The following is a 17,500-nucleotide window of genomic DNA, read 5'->3' on the forward strand; positions in this document are numbered from 1 at the left end:
TCTCTGTGTGTCTTTGTGTCTGTGTCTCTGTGTGTGTGTTTGTGTGTGTGTGTGTGTTTTTGTGTGTGTTTGTGTGTGCATGAGAGTGCATATGAGAGAGAGTGTGTGTGTGTTTATGACTGTGTGTGTGAGTGTGTGTGAGAGTGGGTGGGTGTGTGTGTATGAGTGCATGAGTGTGTGTGTGTGTGTGTGTGTGTGTTTGTGTGTGTGTGCATGAGGGTGCGTATGAGTGTGTGTGTGTGTGTGTTTATGACTGTGTGTGAGAGTGGGTGGGTGTGTGTGTGTGTGTGTATGACAGTGTGTGTATGTGTGTGTGTGTGTGTATGTCAGTGTGTGTATGACTGTGTGTATGAGTGTGTGTGAGTGTGTGTATGAGTGTGTGTATGACTGTGTGTGTGTGTGTATGAGTGTGTATATGAGAGTGTGTGTATGACTGTGTGTGTGTGTGTGTGTGTGTGTATGACTGTGTGTATGAGTGTGTGTGTGTGTGTGTGTGTGTGGGGCTGTATGTATGAGTGTGTGTGTGTATGACTGTGTGTGTGTGTGTGTATGACTGTGTGTGTATGACTGTGTGTATGACTGTGTGTGTGTGTGTATGACTGTGTGTATGAGTGTGTGTGTATGACTGTGTGTGTGTATGAGTGTGTGTATGTGTGTGTGAGTGTGTGTGTGTATGACTGTGTGTGTATGACTGTGTGTATGACTGTGTGCTGGTGACCTTGGGCGGTTCAGTGGTCATCTTGATGCCGGCCTGCAGGATGGCGATGGGGAACTCTGGGTGGGGGGAGGAGCTGAGCCACAGGCGGAAGTCAGGGTGGGGCTCCTCCACCTGCAGCTGCTCCACCAGCTTATCCAGCTGCGGCATCCAGGAGAGGGACAGGTGGCAGTTCGCCAGGAACACCCAGTGTCCTGAGAGAGAGAGCACACGCACACACACACACACACACTCACACACACGCACACGCACACACACACGCACACGCACACGCACACGCACACACACACACACACACACACACACACACACAAACATATTGAACTAATATCAGCAAGGCATTGCAACACTTGAAAACAAACATATGGGAAACGTATATATGCTGTGTATTTAAAAATACTCTGCTGTCATTATTTCACATTATGTTAGTGAAAAAGTATCCACAGAATCTACAGCATATGGCAGTGTGTGCCCTTCCTAGGTGAGACGGGTCAGTAACGTGTCCAGCGCTGTTTCTCACCGCTCTTGACGCCCTCTTTGATCATGCGGGTGGCGATGGGGGCCTGGCCCTGCCCCAGGGAGAGGGCGTGGAAGCGCTGGCCCATGCGCGAGCTTTCGGCCAGGTGCAGCAGGGCCCCTGTGGGGTCCACTCCGGGGGACAGCACGAAGATCAGGGGCGTCCTGGTGGTGGAGTCCTCCATGACCTGCCCGGGGGCGACACGGAGGGGGGGACACAGGTCCAGATCTGGCAACCTTCAAACAACCTACAGCGCAGGGGCGCTAAGCTCATTAGCGCTGGGACCGGGGGGGACGGGAACTGGCTTTGGAGCGTGTCAGGGGACACAGTGAGTCAGACGCATTCATCACTTCACAGTGAGGGGACCAACCGCCTCACTCAAAACATACTGCGTGGCAGAGCTTGGGTAAGAATGGCGGACATTTTGGCTACTTTGTTATACACCCATTTGGGAAAGCACTGCAGCATTGTGGCAGAGTTTGTCCCCCCCATGGCTGACATTTTGGCTCCTTCGTCACACATCCGTTAGGGAAAAAAAATGCTGCATCATGGCACAGCTTGCGTAACAACGGCTGACATTTTGGCTCCGTGCCGCACGTTCGTCAGTTAAAGCACTGCGGCATCGTGGCTCAACACGTGCAACAACGGCTGACATTTTGGCTCCTTAGCCGCAACCACTCGTCGGCACTTGCCGGGCAGACTCACAGCCTTCATGTCCAGGACGGGCGGCTCCACGAAGCGGGAGCCCAGGTGGTTGACGATGAAGGAGGTGACGCAGAAGGACACGCGGTCCTGGCGGAGCGACCGCACGATCAGCATGCGCTGCAGCTCCGAACACGAGTTGTCCCACTCGCCTGAGCGGAGGCAGAGAGAGAGAGGCTTAAAAAACAGCGCCACCCACGGGTAAGATGGGCCATTGGAGGACCCCCCGCTAACGTTAAGGAAACATACTCACACAACATTCATATGAACAGACGGACACATAGGCTCAAGCTGCACTATTAACAATCTTGTACGAACACTAAGACTGAAGCCAGTTCACTTTCAATAACCTTCTGAGACAGTTTTCAGAATTAAAAGTGAAGGGACCACACTCTGAAGGCTGGGTGACCTATCCATTAAAACAGGGGTCTGTAGCAGGCTCTGCTGGTTTTGTTGTTACTCTGCACTTAATTACTCAATTCAAGCAGTCGATTAGCCTACAGTTAGCTTACTTCACTTGGTTATATTAGGGTCTGAATTGGGTGTTAATTGTAAATGGAAAACAAAAACCAGCAGCACTTACGGCTCTCCCAGACCACACCCCTGCGTGAACAGAACCAAGAAGCATGAATACTGTACTACAGTACTGTACATTTTTCCAAATTCAAACGTTGACTCACTGAAGTCACCAGAAAAATCACACAAATACACACACAAACACACACAAACACACGCACTCACACTCACACACATGCACACACATGCGCACACACGCCCACCCCCACACACACACACACACACACACACACACACACCAGGCAGCGTGGCGATCTCAGGCTCTGCGCTGGTGTACCACACGTTCCAGTCTCGGGGGTACTGCTCGAAGGAGCTCATCAGCCCGTGGAAGTTGCTCAGCTTGTCCAGCTCGGTGATGTTGTCCCAGTTGGCATCTGAGAGCCAGCCGCAGCAGGGGTTGTCCATCTGTCCTTCCTTATCCAGGACCTGTGTGGACAGATGGACAGATGGACAGAGAGAGAGAGAGAGAGAGAGAGAGAGAGAGACAGAGAGAGAGAGCGAGACACGAAGGGAAGCAGGTGATTCGCTCAGTGGACTGGTGGTGTGATTTGTGGCTAAGTGCTGTATTTGATTAATGCTTTCTCTGGTGCACCAGAATGCTTCAGAGAGAGCAGGGACCTCTGACTGCAACATTACGCACTCTCCCACACCCCCCAAACCCAGAGCCAGTACCCACCAACCCCCCGCGCAGGAAGAAGCTGTACTCGTCCATGTTCAGCTTGCCCCGCCACTTCCAGGATCTTGGTGCACATCTGGAAACTGAAGAGCAGCTTGTGCCGTTCGAGAGAGCCCGCGACAGGTGAACCTGTGTGTGTGCATGTACAGACAGATTAACACTCACACAGGTGATCCTGTGTGTGTGCATGTACGGACAGATTAACACTCACACAGGTGATCCTGTGTGTGTGCATGTACGGACAGATTAACACTCACACAGGTGAACCTGTGTGTGCATGTACAGACAGATTAACACTCACACAGGTGAACCTGTGTGTGCATGTACAGACAGATTAACACTCACACAGGTGAACCTGTGTGTGCATGTACAGACAGATTAACACTCACACAGGTGAACCTGTGTGTGCATGTACAGACAGATTAACACTCACACAGGTGAACCTGTGTGTGCATGTACAGACAGATTAACACTCACACAGGTGAACCTGTGTGTGTGCATGTACAGACAGATTAACACTCACACAGGTGAACCTGTGTGTGTGCATGTACAGACAGATTAACACTCACACAGGTGAACCTGTGTGTGCATGTACAGACAGATTAACACTCACACAGGTGAACCTGTGTGTGTGCATGTACAGACAGATTAACACTCACACAGGTGAACCTGTGTGTGTGCATGTACAGACAGATTAACACTCACACAGGTGAACCTGTGTGTGCATGTACAGACAGATTAACACTCACACAGGTGAACCTGTGTGTGCATGTACAGACAGATTAACACTCACACAGGTGAACCTGTGTGTGTGCATGTACAGACAGATTAACACTCACACAGGTGAACCTGTGTGTGCATGTACAGACAGATTAACACTCACACAGGTGAACCTGTGTGTGTGCATGTACAGACAGATTAACACTCACACAGGTGAACCTGTGTGTGTGCATGTACAGACAGATTAACACTCACACAGGTGAACCTGTGTGTGTGCATGTACAGACAGATTAACACTCACACAGGTACACACACAGATTAACACTCACACAGGTGAACCTGTCTGTCAGGCTGAAGGCTAATGGGTTCACATATTGTTATTCTGATTACATAGTTCTTTTAAATACATATTTATGCAATTATGTATTCTGTCCTGATAAGCATTGCTTCTATATTTTATATTTGACTGAGTAACCGCCATGTGAGTCAGATACTAATATCTCACAGGCCAGGAAGTTCCAACTCTCGCCTTGAGCAAAAATTATAACAAAAAAGGGAGGGGATGAGAAGTTTTAATTTCTGGTGGAAATGAGATGGTTGTCCTTGAAACTGCCATGCGCACATTTGCACAGCCCCTCTTAGGGAGTATAAAGGATTTGGACAGTGTTGACTCTGTCAGCAGGCGTGCTCTTTCTGCAGAAATAAGGACCCTTATAATTGGATCCAGAGTGAAGTGTTTTCCTGACAGGATTGCCTTATACAAGACAAGGGTGGATTTCTCCTTCTCAACCCAACAGGGCGTACCTGTAGACTGTGTAGGTGTGGGTAGGGATGTGACCTGCACGTAGTGTAGGTGTGGGTAGGGATGTGACCTGCACGTAGTGTAGGTGTATGTAGGGATGTGACCTGTACGTAGTGTAGGTGTATGTAAAGATGTGACCTGTACGTAGTGTAGGTGTATGTAGGGATGTGACCTGTACGTAGTGTAGGTGTGGGTAGGGATGTGACCTGTACGTAGTGTAGGTGTATGTAGGGATGTGACCTGTACGTAGTGTAGGTGTGGGTAGGGATGTGACCTGTACGTAGTGTAGGTATATGTAGGGATGTGACCTGTACGTAGTGTAGGTGTATGTAGGGATGTGACCTGTACGTAGTGTAGGTGTGTGTAGGGATGTGACCTGTACGTAGTGTAGGTGTGTGTAAGGATGTGACCTGTACGTAGTGTAGGTGTATGTAGGGATGTGACCTGTATGTAAGGTTGGTGTGTGTAGGGATGTGACCTGAATGTAGTGTAGGTGTGTGCAGGGATGTGACCTGTACGTAGTGTAGGTGTGTGTAGGGATGTGATCTGTACGTAGTGTAGGTGTATGTAGGGATGTGACCTGTACGTAGTGTAGGTATATGTAGGGATGTGACCTGTACTTAGTGTAGGTGTATGTAGGGATGTGACCTGCACGTAGTGTAGGTGTATGTAGGGATGTGACCTGTACGTAGTGTAGGTGTATGTAAGGATGTGACCTGTACGTATTGCAGGTGTGGGTAGGGATGTGACTTGTACATAGTGTAGGTGTATGTAAGGATGTGACCTGTACGTAGTGTAGATGTGTGTAGGGGGGCATACCTGTACACAGCGTAGGTGTGGTAGTCGTTGAGGTACTCAATCCTCTCCTCCAGGTTGGGGCTACGCTGGCTCTTCTCGATGCTCAGGTTGAACAGGTCGATGTAGGCGTCCAGGGAGAACTGGTACATGGGGTCCATCCTGCCCATGTCATTCAGCACGAAGAACAGGATGGAGGCTCGCTGGGCACAGGACCGGTAACCCTGGAAACACACACACACAACGCATGGACACACACACACACACACAGGTATATGATAAATATGATGTACTAAATATGATGTACTATTAAATCCATCTACACCTGTTTTCTGTCACTGGATCCCTCAACCCCTAAGCAGCAAAATAAATTCCTTCTCCTCACCTCCCTCCTCCCATTGTGCTACTCTTTTATCCACCCCTCCCTCCCCATCTCTCTCTCTCTCTCCCTCTGTCTCTCTCCCTCCCTCCCTCCCTCTCTTCCTCCCTGCTCACCTCCCTGGCCGTGTCGATCTCGATCTCTGTTTGCTCGCTGGTCTCCAGCTGTTCTGTCACCTCATTGGCCGTCACCTTGGAGGTCTGCAGTGTGTTCACCAACTGCACGTCATCCAGAAGGGAGCCTGTCGCCTCGTTCAACAGCCTGCACACACACGCATACACACAGGCACGTACACACACACACACACACACACACACACACACGCACAGGCACGTACACACACACACACACGCACAGGCACGTACACACACGCGCACACGCACACACACATACACGCACAGGCACGTACACACACACACACACACACACACGCATAGGCACGTACACACATGCGCACACGCACACACACACACACGCACACAGAAGTGTGAGGAGAAAAACATTGGTCTGTCAGTTAAAAAAGGGGAAGCAAATATACTACACAACAAACTCAGAAAGGGTAGGAGCTCTAAAGAACACACAACAAGCCGGTAGTTTGTGTGTCATTATTCAATTCAAATCACAAAATTATTTATATCAGAATCGAAAAACATATTGCAATACATACAATCACTTATCATACAACTATGATATACTGTGAATCAAATTAAGCAAAAAATACATTGATGTTAAATCTAAAAGGCATAATTAGTCTGTCCGCCTACTTTGAGATTCAAACACAACTAAAGTGAATTATCTTCACCGCAGGTGCAACTTACAGAGCACTGAAGAAAATAAACCTATAATATAATTTAAAAAAGAAAGAAATTCTAATAAGTTAACAAATGTATTTTTGCAACTGTTCTGGCATTCTTTCTCAAAATAGAATTTTGTTTCAACAAACAAAAAACAAAGTTTGTTTTCACAGTTTGGTCTGAAAGCAAATGTAATTTTTATGTGTTACACCAAAGAGTGAATGTCTGTCAAAATCTTTATTTAATGTTTATCTGAGAATTGGCTAAAGAAGATTTTAGTTTAAAGTCAACCGTCTCTTAAGTGTAGCTAATTGCTCTCTTCATGGTTGACTTTTTTCTCTTGACTTTTTGGACTGCCTTATCAGGACCCTGAAAGACTATGGTCACAGTGAATTGAACTGAGCACACAAATCAATGAACAACAAAACATTTTTATGTTAAGGACACACAGGATGTTGCATTTTCTAGGAATGGAAAACTCACACCTCTACCATTCACCTAAGGAAGATGTGATTATGTGCATGAATTGGAGGTTTGTTTAGTGAAATCATTTGTTGTCCTCCAATGGCCTGGAAAATGAATGTAAAATACTGACATCCACACTCAAGCACTGAGCGAAAGAAACACCAAGGAATTCCATAATTCAATAAAAAGCAAACGAACACAACAATGGTTGCAGTATGCATGATAGCAGTTGATGAGAATCTGGATTAAACCTTGACCACACCCGAGGGGCTGAGGAATATTGTAATGATTTCAGAATTAGAAACGTGTAACGTATTTATCGACATCAGAACAACAGGCGAGGCGGAAAATAGTAGTTCATCAATCTCGAAGAATCATCGATATTTTAACATGCAAGGAATCCGGCTAGTACAGACATTACCCAGTGCAAGGTCGCAATGTTTCTGACCTGGTCCCTATGACTGAAATAAGGTCACTGAAAGCATATTCTCCTTGGGAAACCAGACATTTATTTAACCTGGAAAGAGCATTCCTAAAAACCACAGTGACATTCTAACAGCCCTGACAACCCATCGGATAAATGCATCTCTACAGAAAGGTGACTTTCCAGGTGCATGGAAATCTGAAAATGACCGTATAACTGCCAATTTTTAAATCTGGAGATTGTTCTGAAGTCGGTAACTGCAGAGCCATCGGGATGCTGCCAGTCATCTTTACAATAACCAAAAAGCAGCTGTCAAGCAACTGACTGCTTACTTACAAGCAATTTCCCCAACCGTGCCATCTAACTTCAGCGCTTTAAAGCAAACCACTCTACTAACACAACCAGTTGCTGTTTCTTAATTACATTCAGGGGGTGGGTTGGTTGGTACTGCACTATTTTATGAATGACGTAAAAAGCCTTTGACTGAATGTATTCACACTTGGGAGGAAATCGGTGAGAAGCACTCATCGTGTTTTTGAAATGCAGTCCTGTATGGGCTGCTGCATGGATCCTTATGGGAACATGTTTGCTGCAGACACCTTCACCTTGCACTCCTTTGAACAAAACATCCGCCCCCCTGTGCCCACAAGTGACAAGCAAAGATTATTCTCTATCGCTGCTCATAAAACCACAGAGTAAGAAACATCAGGAGGACTGGATTTCCTTGCTGGAGAAAAAAGTGAAATAGCTCAGAGATATAGGTATACGGCAGATAGAGAACATATCATCCAATCATCAAACGGCAGGGGAAGATGTGAGATGGCAGAGACACGGGAAAAAGACTGTGCGCTCAGACTTCCTGGTGTGTTACTGCTGACTGGTGTCGAGGTAATCAAACAGAGCGAGCTTCCATCTGACGTGTCTGTCATCGCCGTTCTTCTGTAGATTAAACACTGTTTATTACTTTAGTAGTCAGAGCAAGTCTTATGTACCCACTGTTCATTCCTTTAGCCGTCAGAGCCAGTCTTACTGTATAATACCCACTGTTTATTCCTTTAGCAGTACGAGCCAGTCTTACTGTATAATACCCACTGTTCATTCCTTTAGCAGTAAGAGCCAGTCTTACTGTATAATACCCACTGTTCATTCCTTTAGCGGTCAGAGCCAGTCTTACTGTATAATACCCACTGTTTATTCCTTTAGCAGTAAGAGCCAGTCTTACTGTATAATACCCACTGTTTATTCCTTTAGCAGTTAGAGCCAGTCTTACTGTATATACCCACAAGTCATTCCTTTAGCAGTAAGAGCCAGTCTTACTGGATATACCCACTGTTTATTCCTTTAGCAGTAAGAGCCAGTCTTACTGTATAATACCCACTGTTCATTCCTTTAGCAGTAAGAGCCAGTCTTACTGTATATACCCACTGTTCATTCCTTTCGCAGTAAGAACCAGTCTTACTCTACAATACCCACTGTTAATTCCTTTAGCAGTACGAGCCAGTCTTACTGTATATACCCACTGTTCATTCCTTTAGCAGTAAGAACCAGTCTTACTCTACAATACCCACTGTTAATTCCTTTAGCAGTACGAGCCAGCCTTACTGCATATACCCACTCTTCATTCCTGTTTACCCATCGGTCTTTCCAGATGAGACATTAAACCGAGGTCCTGACTCACTGGGGTCGTTAAAGACCCTACGACACTCATCACAAAGAGGAAAGGGTTCCCCGGCGCCCTGGCCAAATTCCCAACCAAGCTGTTTCTACCTAATCATGCTCTGATTTCATCGGCTGAAATATTGCCCTCTCCTCAGCCGATATTTTGTGAGGGCTGTGGTGCAAAATGGCTGCCGTGCATCCCCCGGGTGGGTGCTACAGTTCGGTGGTGGTTGAGGCGAGTTCCCCCTCATCACTGTAAAGTCTAGAAGTGTGATATAAATGCAATGATCTATCTATCCATCTGTAGCAGTCAGAGCCAATCTCGTGTACAGCCAGAATTGTATGATTGACAACATTGGTAGATGAGTGTTACCTGAATCCCTCATATCCCCAGTGCTGGAGAATCACACAGCTGATGAATACTGCATGCTGCAGCGGTGTCTGGGGAGAGGGGCTGGGCTCAGTACCTGAGAATCTCATCCTCCAGCTCCTGTAGTTTCCTCTTGCCGGTGGCGATGTTGATCACCAGGGAGTCCTTCTGCTCCTCCAGCTCCGGACGCTCCTTCCTCACCACGATCCCCAGGAGCTGGGCCTCCAGACCCTGCACACACACAGACACGGTGTGTCAGACCAACACACACACACACACACACACCATCAGACCAACACACACACACACACACACACACACACCGTCAGACCAACACACACACACACACACCATCAGACCAACACACACACACACACACACACACACACACACACCATCAGACCAACACACACACACACACACACCGTCAGACCAACACACACACACACACACACACACACACACCGTCAGACCAACACACACACACACACACACACACCGTCACACCAACACACACACACACACACAGTCAGACCAACACACACACACACACACACCGTCAGACCAACACACACACACACACACACCGTCAGACCAACACACGCACACACACACACCGTCAGACCAACACACACACACACACACCGTCAGACCAACACACACACACACACACAGTCAGACCAACACACACACACACACACACCGTCAGACCAACACACACACACACACACAGTCAGACCAACACACACACACACACACACCGTCAGACCAACACACGCACACACACACACCGTCAGACCAACACACACACACACACACAGTCAGACCAACACACACACACACACAGTCAGACCAACACACACACACACACACACACCGTCAGACCAACACACACACACACGCACCGTCAGACCAACACACACACACACACACACACACACACACACCGTCCGACCAATACACACACACACACCGTCAGACCAACACACACACACACACACACACACTCAGACCTGCTCCTTGACGGCGAAGTTGACGATGGTGGTCTTGGTGGAGATCTCGGGCGTGTAGTGGGGGTTGGACAGCTTGGTGGTGATGTAGAAGCGGAACTCTGGGCTGTACTCCACCTCCTTATCACCCAGCTTCATCAGCAGACGCCCCCCTGCAGCGCAGACCAATCACAGCTCAGGGGTGGAGAAAACACGCCTGGGTTCAAAGGCTATTTGTTTCGGATTCAAATACTTTTCTGAATTTGACCAAGCCTGCCTGGCGTATTGTAACAAATGAAATGATCCAACATGTGTTCCTTTGCAGGTTGAAATGCACCAGGCAAGATCAATAGAGTACAGAAAAGTATTTGAATAGAAAACAAATGCTATTTGAACGCAGGTCTGAAAAATAGCATAAGACTGGGGGGGGGGCTGTTTAGAAGACACTTACGTTGATGTAAAGAGACAGAACAGGGTGTGTATGTTGAGGGTCGGAGGGCAGAAATGGGATAGGTCAGAGGTCAGAGGTCAGAGGGGAGCTCAAAAGAGCGACACGAGTTTGGACAGATCAGAGATCAGACCTGGGCCCAATACATAATTCAAATACTTTTCTATGCATTACTGAGCTTGTCTGGTGTATTGCAACCTATGAAATAGCTGCTCTAAAAAAGTGTGAACCCTGCCCTCCGGTCCTCTTGGTTGGCTTAATCGCACCAGACAAGATTGATTGAGCACAGAAAAGTACTATCCGAAACAATTACATATTTATCACGTATCAGGGGGGCCTATAGCCTATAGTCTATAGCCTAGTGGCTAAGGTACTTGACTGGGACCTGGAAGGTTGGTGGTTTCAAGCCAGTGTAGCCACAATAAGATCCGCACAGCTGTTGAGCCCTTGACCCTTAACCCCACATTGTTCCAGGGGGGATTGGTCCCTGTGTAGTCTAATCAACTGCAAGTCTCTGTGGATGAAGGCGTCAGCTATAATAACCGTAGTGTAAGTAACGGTAATGTGACGGCGGAGCGTGGCTGACCGACGCGTTTGAGGGACTTGTTGAGGATGGGCGCCAGCGATGGGTCCAGCTCCTCCTGCACGTTCTGCAGCAGGACGGGAGACCCGAACTGCACCGCGTTCTCCACCGTGCGCAGGAAGTCCGGCATCTGCAGGTCAATCACCTTCAGACCCTGAGAGAGAGAGGGGGGGGAGGGGAGAGGGGGGGGGGAGAGAGAGGGAGGGAGGGAGGGAGGGGGAGACAGAGGGAGTGAGAGGAAGGGAGAGAGAGGGAGAGAAAGAGGGAGGGAGAGAGGGAGAGGGAGAGAGAGGGTGAGAGAAAGAGGGAGGGAGGAAGGGAGAGAGGGTGAGAGAGGGAGAGAAAGAGGGAGGGAGAGGTAGAGAGAGGAAGGGAGAGAGAGGGTGAGAGAGGGAGAGAAAGAGGGAGGGGGGAAGGGAGGGAGAGAGGGAGAGGGAGTGAGAGGAAGGGAGAGAGAGGGAGAGAGGGAGAGGGAATGAGAGGAAGGGAGAGAGAGGGAGAGAGAGAGAGAGAGAGAGCTGTCACAATCCGACATTTCAAACCCGTCCCTAAATGCCACCGTTCACCCGCGTCGGGCGGAGCGTTTAAAGGGCCTGGGCTTCCATCGGCTCGATAGCGGCGGAATTCGCCGGAAAAGGTCAGCGCCTTTGAAAAAGAGCAAACGAGAACGGGAGGAACAAAGACAGGGGGAAAAATGACAAGGTCTACGTGAGTGCCAAGCACAGCGACCCGGAGCGTCTAAGCACTAATAACGAAACCTCCCGAACGCTCCGGCTTCGGTCACGCTGCCTCCGCATCGCGTCATTACGCCCGAGCTTATGATTGCTCTGCGCGCACAGGACAAACGTATCAAACCGGGCGGAAAAAACGCCGTGCGAAACAGAAATCGATGAGCGGCCGACAGAGTGAAACACGCGGAGGAAAAAGTTAAAGAGACGAGGAGAGAGAAGCAGCAGTTAGCGGGGAGAGGAATCGGGAGAATAACTGTGGTTTGATTTGATTCGGTTCAATTCCAATTAATTCGTAGGGCGTCAGAGACCCGTGACGCACGGAGCGCTGGTTTAGAGACGGTGACAGTCCTGACGAAGTCCTGCGAAGCACACCTGCTCACTCCGGCAGGAGGCTACAGACGCAGGACTGTACCCGTCTGCACGGATGAAAAAAATCACAATTATCATATTGATTCGAAAAGATCGATTTAAATAATGCCATTTTATCTTATCTCGCCACCCACATTTATTGGAGGAAATCGGTTTTTTTTTTGTCGTCGCTTATTTTTGAAAGTGTTTTTATTTTAATTAAGGCCGTCCTCGTTACAGTTATCTTCTCACTCCATTCAGGGAAATAATTCTGTCATTATTTTTGTCTTTGTGTTTTTCGTTTTTTTTCCCAAGTGTTTGTTTTTTAATCACATTATTGCTTTCTTTTATTCTGTGTAAAGCACTTTGTAACTGTTTTGAAAAGTGCTATATGAATAAAGAGACTTGTGTGAAAACCCCCAGCCATACAGGCACAGTAATATAGAGTAATATATTTTGGGGTTTGGGTATCAGTGGTTCCCCCAAGGCCCCCCATGTCGACTCACATATTCCAGACATAGCTTGTCTTGCCTGTCATTGTTGCAACTCCATCCTTATGCACTCTAATGCAGTAGGCAAGCGTATTCCACTTCACCTGATGAAAGCAGAAAAGTGCTCTTTCTCAAATATTTACAAAGCAAAAATCTTTTCCCTCTTTATTTCCTTTCCCCCCCCATTCATAGCAATCCCAAGTGTGAAATTTACAGTACCTAAAAAAGGTTATGATATTTTATATCCTATTAATTGTTTGCTTTGTGTTATTTATTCAGCTGAATAATTGCTCATGTCTTGATGTTTTGTGACTGAAGTTTTCAGTAATTTCCAGTCATCTCAAGGCCCCCCTGGCAGCTTCCTGAGGCCCCCTTTCTGGCCCCGGGCCCCTAGCTGAGAACCACAGAACGTGTATGACACTCTGCCCTACTGACACGGTCTTCAGCAGGGATCATAAAATCCCGGTCCTCAAGGTCCCAGAACTGTTGCCTTTCAACCCTCCCTTTACCTGGGAGTCAGCACTAATTGTTCAGCTAATTACCTCAGAGAAAAGAAAACCTTGATTTGGATTCAAGGTCCAGATTAGATCACTGTTAATGCACAGACGAGTGGACTATGTAACTACTGCCCCCTAGTGGAACACACGGTACTGCACCTTGCACTGAGTTGCGTCCTTATGAATTCTGGGCTGTGAGACTCCCGATGTGAGGTCAGTTCTCACAGAAGCCTTGCATTGTGCTGTGGTGTTGCCAAGAATAACTCCCCCGTAAAAGAGAGGCGTTAAAGTGAAGGTGTCTGGGGAGAGCAGAGAATATGTAAATCTATCCCACTCACTCTTTCCGTCTCCATGTTTTTGATCCACTTCAGTGCTTGTCCTTGAGGGTCTACCATTAGAGGCCATCTTAGGAGAGAAACACAGACAGAACGAGTCAGCGAGAGAGGGAGAGGGACAGAGAGAGAGAGAGAGAACGAGTCAGAGGGAAAGAGAGAGGGCGGGAGAGAGAGAGAGAGAGAGAGAGAGAGAATAGCAAAGAAAAGTTCAAAAAGGAACTCCAAATAATGCATGAAGAGCAGCAGTAGGATTTTGGATCTAGGGTGGATCCCAACATAGTTTACACGGTAACTGTACATGTACCAGCAAATGACCTGTAAGTGCTTGGCAAACATCGAGTGCAGATTACACCTGTTACATAAATGGACTTATTTATTAAAGTATTCACGTCTCATGCCAGTATAGTCTGGCCCTGTGATGTTTGTGCCCACCTTGGGGAGAAGAAAGCCACAGTGTCTAGACCGTAGATTGTGTCCAAAAGAAGTATAAAGGATATGTCAGATTTCTTGTTTTGTCAAAGGCAGTGATCTTTCACGGCCACATCTTCCTCTTTTTTCCTGTCCTCGACCTACTGTTTCATTTTATATTTTTGATTCTCGGGACATCTGAAACCTAGAATCTCTTTGACTTTGCACTCGACAAACACACACACACACACGGACAGGCAAGGACGCATACACACACTGCACACACTCTCAGACACACAGGTAACTGAAAGTAAACATTACGATGAAGATAATGACATCACTTGCGTTTATCGTTCTGTTTCAGCGCTGCCGATGTATCGGTTTGCCGAAGACCGAAAGGAAAGAGGAAATACGCTTTGATCGACGCGACTAACCGATGCAACTACACTAATAATGCATATTTTTCAGATATTAGCACAGTTAGTGCCGGTCCCATGGGCTGAATGACCTGTTCTCATCATGATGAATTCCTATGCTCCTGTGTGTCACTATGTCCCTTCATTTGTGCTGTGAGAAAAATAAAACAGGGCATAACAAAGTAGCACTATGAAAATGTGCCCTACATTGACCCTGAAACAAATTAATTGTTGTCGCAGTTGCCAATGATATAAACCTTTAATTGCTGTTCATATCATTATTGTTACAGAATTGCTCATTATATACTTTTCTCCAATTGCATTGTTTCCGTTCTGAAACAATACAATACAGCGCGTTAATCATTCTAATAAGCCTAATTAGAGCTTGACTTTCCACAGAGAGGAGCAACAATTAACAGTTCCTTCTGGAACCAGCAATTTGCCATCTCTCCAGCTCCGAGCTGCAAGCATCTGTGCACAGAAGCAGATCTCACGCATTCACACAGGCCATGCTCTCAAGCCATGTACACAGACCATGCACACAGACCATGCACACAGACCACGTACACAGACCACGTACACAGGCCATGTACACAGACCATGTACACAGACCATGTACATAGACCATGTACACAGACCATGTACACAGACCATGCACACAGACCATGCACACAGACCACGTACACAGACCATGCATACAGACCACGTACACAGGCCATGTACACAGACCATGTACACAGACCATGTACACAGACCATGTACACAGGCCATGTACTGACGCAAGCACTCAGGCAAGAGCTGAGGTTGAGCGAGTGCAGTTTAAACACTGAACAAAACTCTGAATTCTCCAGTGTATTTATCTGTCTGAACCATCTCATTTTTCCCCGTTTAGTCGAATCGCATACTTCCCACAGAGTACAAGCCTCAATGAGGTGAATCTGAAAAAAACACAAAACAATGCTGAGATGTTTTAAAAGAATATTCATACCTTCTAAAAAAAAAAAAGTTTTGTCTTTCAGTTCCCTCTGATTAGCATTCTTTTTGTCTATTTTGTCAGGAAGGTTTCAGACTTGCACTTTTCAGGCTATGCTTTTATTGCATTGAGATTCTCTGGATCCAAACAACCTCCGGAGCATGAACACCCATACATCCTATTATTAAGCATGCTCTGCCAGACACCGTCAGCAGTGTGTGTGTGCGTGTGGGTGTGGGGGTGACAATTTGATTGGCCGATTGTTTGGTGAGGGACCGAGCCTAACCTGTTGCCACGGGTGACGATGACGCCGTTCTCGGTGGAGAAGGCGTCGGACGGGAGCCCCTGGATGTTCCAGCTCCGAACGGTGGTGGGTTTGGACAGGAACAACGCGAAACTAAAAGAGGGGGAGCAGGGCACCTGCAGCTCGGCAAACTGAGAGAGAAAGAGGGAGGGAGAGAGAGAGAAAGAGAGAGAGAGACAAGATGGACAAGACAAACCTTTAACCTTTTGAAGAGGAGGTCCTTTGAAATGCTTTGAATACAATTCTCAGTGTTCTAGAACTCCATTGCTTTCCATTGCCAGCAGTGATTGTGACATCAGCACGTTCAGAATGTTCTGAAATGAACATTCTGATCCCACATTTGTGACCTCACACCTCACAGGGTTAAAGCTACCCCTCACGCTCCCCACCTCCAGCAAACACTGCCCATCCTGTAAAGTGTGAGAGGCCGTATAAAACCCATCATACAGCATTTTCATCAATATTAACTTGCGCAGTGGATAACAGAGTTAGGGCGAAATAAATGAGTCCCTTCAAGCAATCTAGACCCGAGGCTCGCTAGACTTATTCCCATAAGCGCCGGGAAGCCTCCGCGCAATTTAGCTTCTCTCCCACTCAGCAAATGAGGCTGCGCGTAATTATAGCGCAACAAAAAACAAAATTGCCCGAGCCGCCAAGACTCACACACAAAAGAAAAGAGAGGCGAGCTGGAGAGAGTGGCTATTAGGGCCTAAAAAAGTCGGGCAGATTGCCTGGCAGCTGTGGAAGATATTAAACAAAGACGCGCTTTGAGAACGCGTGACTCAGCTGGAAAACGTGGCGACCCGGGAAAAAAGGGGGCTGCGTACAAAGGGCCGGGGCCTCGGAGCGCCCGCTTCATAAGAGCCGCCATTAACGCCGGCCAGCGAGAGACACTCACGAAATAATAACTCTAATCAATCCGCAATTCCCCCTGTCCGCGCCGCTCGCAGAGAGGCCGGGTTCTGCAGCCCCGACGGCCGGGGCTATTGACGCCTGCCACGCTGCGATAGACAATGGCGTGCAAACAACCCCGACTCCACGCTTAAATGTGTTAAGGCTCGAATATGACAATGCGCTTCTGTGAGAATTCCTTCATTTTGCATCGCTCCTCTGTTTAATTCTGTAGTTCTATTCCCCCGTATTGTATTCCTTGCGACATTTAAATGGGTCTCGTGCAGAATATTGGTTGTAGTATCTGAATTCTTATGATGCGGTGCCGTGGCTTCGTCTGTCTCTCCTGTGGAAACGATCTGAGAAAATGAATGTATGTTTGCTGTGCCAATACAGGAAATTGAATTTGAGGGCGAGAGAGTGAGAGAGAGAGAGAGAGAGAGAGAGAGGGAGAGAGAGAGAGGGAGTGGGGGCAGAGAGAATGTGTGTGAG

The 17,500-nt window shown here is 47.5% G+C and overlaps 1 protein-coding gene across 1 annotated transcript in view; it reads right to left on the reverse strand.

The window, feature by feature from the left end:
- Positions 1–17,500, reverse strand: part of dnah2 (dynein, axonemal, heavy chain 2) — a 131,064-nt gene that overhangs the window by 11,307 nt on the left and 102,257 nt on the right. Inside the window, 14 exon segments of the mRNA XM_061234030.1 lie at positions 719–909; positions 1,236–1,419; positions 1,938–2,086; positions 2,750–2,936; positions 3,187–3,234; positions 3,236–3,295; positions 3,297–3,315; positions 5,528–5,727; positions 5,999–6,143; positions 9,692–9,825; positions 10,608–10,756; positions 11,618–11,768; positions 14,020–14,086; positions 16,100–16,248. Coding sequence (XP_061090014.1) covers positions 719–909; positions 1,236–1,419; positions 1,938–2,086; positions 2,750–2,936; positions 3,187–3,234; positions 3,236–3,295; positions 3,297–3,315; positions 5,528–5,727; positions 5,999–6,143; positions 9,692–9,825; positions 10,608–10,756; positions 11,618–11,768; positions 14,020–14,086; positions 16,100–16,248 — 1,833 coding nt within the window.

The sequence above is a fragment of the Conger conger genome, chromosome 3, assembly GCF_963514075.1.
Source record: "Conger conger chromosome 3, fConCon1.1, whole genome shotgun sequence".
NCBI lineage: Eukaryota > Metazoa > Chordata > Actinopteri > Anguilliformes > Congridae > Conger > Conger conger.